At 41.1% G+C, this 5,781-nt stretch overlaps 1 protein-coding gene across 1 annotated transcript in view; it reads right to left on the minus strand.

Moving 5' to 3' along the window:
• The window catches only part of CA2 (carbonic anhydrase II), a 25,035-nt gene extending 19,464 nt beyond the window's left edge, over window positions 1-5,571 (minus strand). The window contains exon 1 of the mRNA XM_009891945.1: window positions 5,525-5,571. Within this exon, the coding sequence (XP_009890247.1) occupies window positions 5,525-5,571 (47 nt within the window). The remainder of the gene's footprint in view (window positions 1-5,524) is intronic.
• Between the last annotated feature and the right edge of the window lie 210 nt (window positions 5,572-5,781).

Raw genomic sequence — 5,781 nt, forward strand, 5'->3', positions numbered from 1 at the left:
GGCTATTGCGGGGCTGGGGAAGGGGGGAGGCGGGGAGCGGCCGGTTTTTGTCATAGGTGCCGGGTTTTGGAAGGGATTAACGGGGATTTGGAGGCGGAGAGCAAGGCAGTTGGCCGAGGGGAGCAGTGGTCGCGCTTCAGAAGAATGAGGACGTTATTGCTTATTACTTCATAGTGGGGTTTTTATTTTTATTTTTATTTTTTTCTGATCACTTTCGGAGCAGACAGCAGGTAGAGCTCTGCTTACATTCGCTTCTTGGCGTTTAGGAAATACATACTTACCGTGAGAGCGGCTTAACTACCGCTCCCGAGAATGGACTTGCGAGAATAAAATTGAGCAATACATATTTTAGATGTTTTTATATTGCTCAACGCTCTGGTGTTTTATCGCAGGACAGGAGGGATCAGACCTTGACAACCCCTTTTACAAACGGCTGAATTCAGTCGTGTGCCGAGTCCCCTCGTCCCTGCGCTGCAGCGGGGCCGTCTGACCCCGCCAAGCAGCTCCGTACCCCAGTGGCTTTGCAGATGATCCTTTCTGAACACTTTTCTGTGTCCTTTTGCTCCAAAGCAATTTTTGGTATGGCAATGACGTTGTAAGTGTAGTATTAGTTTATCCCATTTTTTTTATTCAGAGGGTTTATTCAAATATGTTTTTAATTTTATTCTGTTGTGATTCAACCTCAGAGGTCCAAATTCTGTTGTCAGTGGGGTCATTGTTAAGTCTAGAATAACAACATCAGAATGACTCCATCATTTACATTCACCATTGTAAAATACATGTCATTTGTTTTTATTTGTTAAGAGTGTGGGGGGGGAAGACTATTCATACAATGTGGTTACTGTTGCTAATAGCAAAAGAAACCAGCTGGGAAATTGCTTATAAAAATTAAAGGCATTTCTCAGACCTTTTTCAGTATAAGCAGAAAATATTTAAAGCTTATTACTGATTAACACAGTGTGTGTCCTCTCACATTTGCATGCCTCTACTCAAGATGATTTAGAGACCACAAACTGGAAATGTGCTGGCAAAACTGCACACATAGAAGTTATTTAGAAGTGGCTGTGGTGTATGTGATGTAGCACAGCAAATGGTAATACACATTAGAAATTTATTAGGAATTCCTTGTTTGCTCATTATAGATACTTTCTGGCAATCACTTTTACATCTGCCAATTTTGCTGTCCAGGTGTATCAACAGTCTGTCATAAACGCACAGGTATACAAATCCATATAGGTAAGAATCCTTGAAGAATAAAGCAGAAAACATCCCTTTATGTTGTAGGAAGGAATAACATTTCTGTACATTTCAGAAGGCTTCCCTCTGTTTAATCTTAGTATAAAAAAATCAATTCAGCCTGATTCTTCTGCACTCTCATACGTCAAGTTTCCACTGACGTCAAAGGGTAAGTACCATATAAAGGACAAGTACAGGATTAAGCACGACACAATGTTTGGCATGGTAGGCTTCCTCAAAGATCTACTTAGGTTTCTTACCAGGAAAATGAAGTCAGTCAGCAGCATGGGGGGACTGGGATTTTAATTACATGAATCTTCATTTTATCACATTATTTCTGTTGGTATGTATGTGGTACATGCTAAGCACACACAGACATACATCCACAAATAGAAGGTCCGCTGTTCTTAAAATCAAATACCCATTTCCTTTGATCATTCAGCAGTTAGTACTTGCAGGCTTGAGGCCATGCAAAGAAGCCGCTGTTGAGAGCCTGGTGTTGACTTGGGCTTGTCAGTTCCAGCCTGCTCCTTTTATATCTCCTGCCTGCATCAGACTCCTCTAATCTGTGACTGTGGTTTTACAGCAGAATGCAGTGCATCAAAGAAAGCCATAAGGTAGCCTTGAGAAGAAGCTGGATACTGGAAACAGTCCAGTCCAGATAATACCGCACACTGGTGATGCTGCTTAGCAGTGACAAAAAGCAAGGCATGTTAGCAACAACAAAAGGACATAGTACACATCAGCATGATACCTGCACTAGCCCAAGCATCTCACATAAATCCACACTATGCTCCATAAACCTGCCCCTCTCTGCCACGGCTCTGCTGAAATCGGTGGAATGACGCATACCAGTGAGCCCTCCTTGCACGTACAGAATGTGTAGGAGCAGTTCCTAAAGCAAATGTTCACAAATCCTATGGCGACAGAAGCATTATAAATACATTTCAAGCAATACAAATACAGGGAACAGATTAGATAATTAATGTAGCCATTTGATTACTCATGAATCTGACATTAACATTTTGAGCAGAAAAGATGCCAGTAAATCTTGTCTCCCATTTCTGTCATTACTGGTACCACATACTATGAGGGTTTTCAGAAACTAATAAAAACATACATTTCTTCATCTCTATTTCTTAGCCTCAAAGCAGGACAGCATTAGATCCCACCTGAATATGGTAAACAAATCACTGTTTTTAGATTTGATGGTACTTTTTAATCATATTAGTAAATACAAATAGAAGCAGCATCAATAGTTTTAATAAGTGGAAACCATTCACTCACTCAGGTACCTCCACACCGTTCCCGGTACTCATTCCCAGGCAAAGGACAGTGCAAAGCCCACACATCATTTAGGCCCCATCTGAATCCTGCTTTGAAAACTTACGTGTTGCAGCACGCTTGTTGACTCTATGCACAGGAAGGAAAGCATCCTGTTTGTGTATGTCTTATGAAGTTCCCTGAAATATATTTTTATGATCATTATTATTATTTGTGAAACACCGCAAATGTCAGTACAGATGGAAAAATGGCACAGCCCCTTCCATATCAAAGGTTTTTTTCTCCCTAGCAGTCAATTGCCAACGAGGGGGAGTATTCTGGCTGCAGGAGTAATGACACGTCAAACATGCATCAACCTGCAAGATGGTTTCAGCAGAAGCACGTACAATGATCATGTTGTAAATCCACCTTTTAAGTTTCATGGTAGATTTTCAGCTCTGTCTGAAAATCTATTTGCAGTCATTTTTTGACATCTTCATCCGTGTTTCTGTTCAGTGCTGAGCAAGATCCAGAAGAACCCTGCATCATTCTGATTCATTGTAGCTACTCATTGACAGTTAAACGCAACTATGAAAATAAAAATAATTTTTGATCCTTCAGTGAGGTGAGGTTAAAGTCCTTCCTTGTATTACAAAAATGATGCTTTACTACTATCTTCTAATGAGATTATAATGCAAGTATCAACAATGCAAGCTTCATGACATACCAGTGCAGTAGAAAGAGCCGGCCTGCCTCTCTGCTGACTTCTGGCCATTGCTGATACAAGTATGTGCTTATGTCAAAGTATGCGCTTATGTCAAACTCCAAACTCCTAATTCAATGTTTTCTTCTTCAAAATAAACCTCTTTGTGTCACCAAAATCCTAAATTGCATACATTACCCAGGACTGGGAGAACAGTCTTACACTGAATGGAATCAAGAACAGAACCTAAGTGCAACAGAGGATTTAGGTAGAGACAATATAAATACCTAAGTCAACATGTCATTAGATTATTACCTCTATACAGAATCCCCAAAGCTGTGAACTTTTCATTGACATCTGGACCAAAAAGTTACATCTTGTTAGAACATTTTTATTGTAATGGTACACTGAGTAAGTGTTGGTCCTGATGAAAATGAACAGACTGTCCTCTCCTCTAGTCAAAAATAGTTCAAGTAGCATGTAAGTACTCATAGTGGGACTCATCAAATATTCCAGCTATAGGCACTCTGGAGCGAGTGCAGCATGAGTTAGAAGCCAATTCTCAAAAGTCAGAACAGAAAGTTCTCAAGGAAACTTTTGTATCTTTCCAACAACAAAGGAAAAGGTGGGAAATCAGTTTACAAAACTGACCTGCAGAGGAGAGAAACAGAAACTAAAAGAGAGGAGTACCTAAGAATAAATGCTAAGATATAGCTGTGGGAAAAGGATCTAACCTTACCTCTGACTACAGCTGAAGGAAATACTAGAAAATATGTTTTGTGAAAAATTTTAGTATTTCCCTTGGTATCAACTCTTATCATAACAATGTTTGTATACTTGAGTCATTTCATGTATGTGAGTAATTCCATTGAGTTCTCTGATGAGTTTATTAATGCCATCTGCCCTGCTAAATGTAAATCAACTAAATTACCTGCACTTAAAAAAAAAAACCCCAAACAACAACCATATCCTTTTCACCTTCGTTGCAGGTAAAAATGTAAAATATAGTAAGACATGAGATTTGAACTTCTGTGACAACTTCTTACTTTTATTTCAAATGTAAAAAAAACCCCAACACTGTGAGGTATTCTATTTTTCTTATTAAAGACCATGGCATACCCTGCTTTTGTTTGTTGAATGTGTAACGTGAAGACACTGAAAATGGTATTCAACCAGATACACATGTATAGAGCATTCTAAGATTTACTTTATATGAGATCTTATACCAAGCTCTTAATTTGAACCCAGGAATGTCGCTTCTCAGACTTAAGAGTGAGTGGTGACATGCTCCTCTTTGACTCTTTGAGAGAACTTTCTACCCCAGTTACAAACAGTGTCATGAAAATGCTCATGGATTGGGAAAAACAATACTGGTTATGCAAAGGGACGATGACTGCTATGTGTAGAGCAGTGACCACGAAGATGTTGCACAGGAGCTCTGTGAGTTGCCCAGAGGACAGGAGTTAGGATGGAAAGCCACAGCTTTCAGAAATGGCTTGTGCTTGCACAGAGATGGATGGTGGCTGAACACCAGTGACTTCACTGTGCAAAACTGCCAAGTGTCACATCACAAGGTAATAAATACCCTATTAATTTTGTTAGTTTCTCTTGCTTAAGTTTCACATCCAAATGAGCAGGAAATTGTGGAGCAAAACCTATTAATCACAGTGTAATTGCAGCCCAGAAGGCCAACCATATCCTGGGCTGCATCAAAAGAAGTGTGGCCAGCAGGTCAAGGGAGGTGATTCTGCCCCTCTACTCCACTCTCATGAGAGCCCACCTGGAGTACTGTGTCCAGCTCTGGAGTCCTCAACATGAGAAGGCCGTGGACTTACTGGAGCGTGTCCAGAGGAGAGCCACGAGGATGATCCGAGGGCTGGAGCACCTCTCCTATGAGGAGAGGCTGAGAGAGTTGGGGCTGGTCAGCCTGGAGAAGAGAAGGCTCCGGGGAGATCTTATTGCGGCCTTCCAGTACCTAAAGGGGGCCTACAGGAGAGCTGGGGAAGGACTTTTTACTAGGGCATGTAGTGATAGGACGAGGGGGAATGGCTTCAAACTGGAAGAGGGCAGGTTTAGATTAAACATTAGGAAGAAGTTTTTCACTTTAAGGGTGGTGAGGCACTGGAACAGGTTGCCCAGAGAGGTTGTTGAGGCCCCATCCCTGGAGGTGTTCAAGGCCAGGCTGGACGTGGCCTTGGGCAACCTGGTCTAGTGAGAGGTGTCCCTGCCCATGGCAGGAGGTTGGAACTCGATGATCTTCAAGGTCCTTTCCAACCTAAACCATTCTATGATTCTATGATTCTAATAACAACAGACTTTTACCTAGCTTTGTCCAAAAGCCATTCACACAAATCTGTGATTTTTGCCATCGGTGGGCGTAGACAAGAATGATGGATACAAATGATTTGATCCAAAGCCTACAGCTGAGACCTCTAATTCGAACGAAAAATTGCAAACTGGACTGGGCAATCCTAGCAGCTGTGTGAATCTGTCACTGAATTGGATGTGGTTTCAAAGTAGTAATGAAACCTGCCAAGGTTTGCAAATACTTAATAAATCAATGAAATAGCCACATAATA

The sequence above is a fragment of the Charadrius vociferus genome, unplaced genomic scaffold (assembly GCF_000708025.1).
Source record: "Charadrius vociferus isolate BGI_N301 unplaced genomic scaffold, ASM70802v2 scaffold15, whole genome shotgun sequence".
In the NCBI taxonomy this organism is placed as follows: Eukaryota; Metazoa; Chordata; class Aves; order Charadriiformes; family Charadriidae; genus Charadrius; species Charadrius vociferus.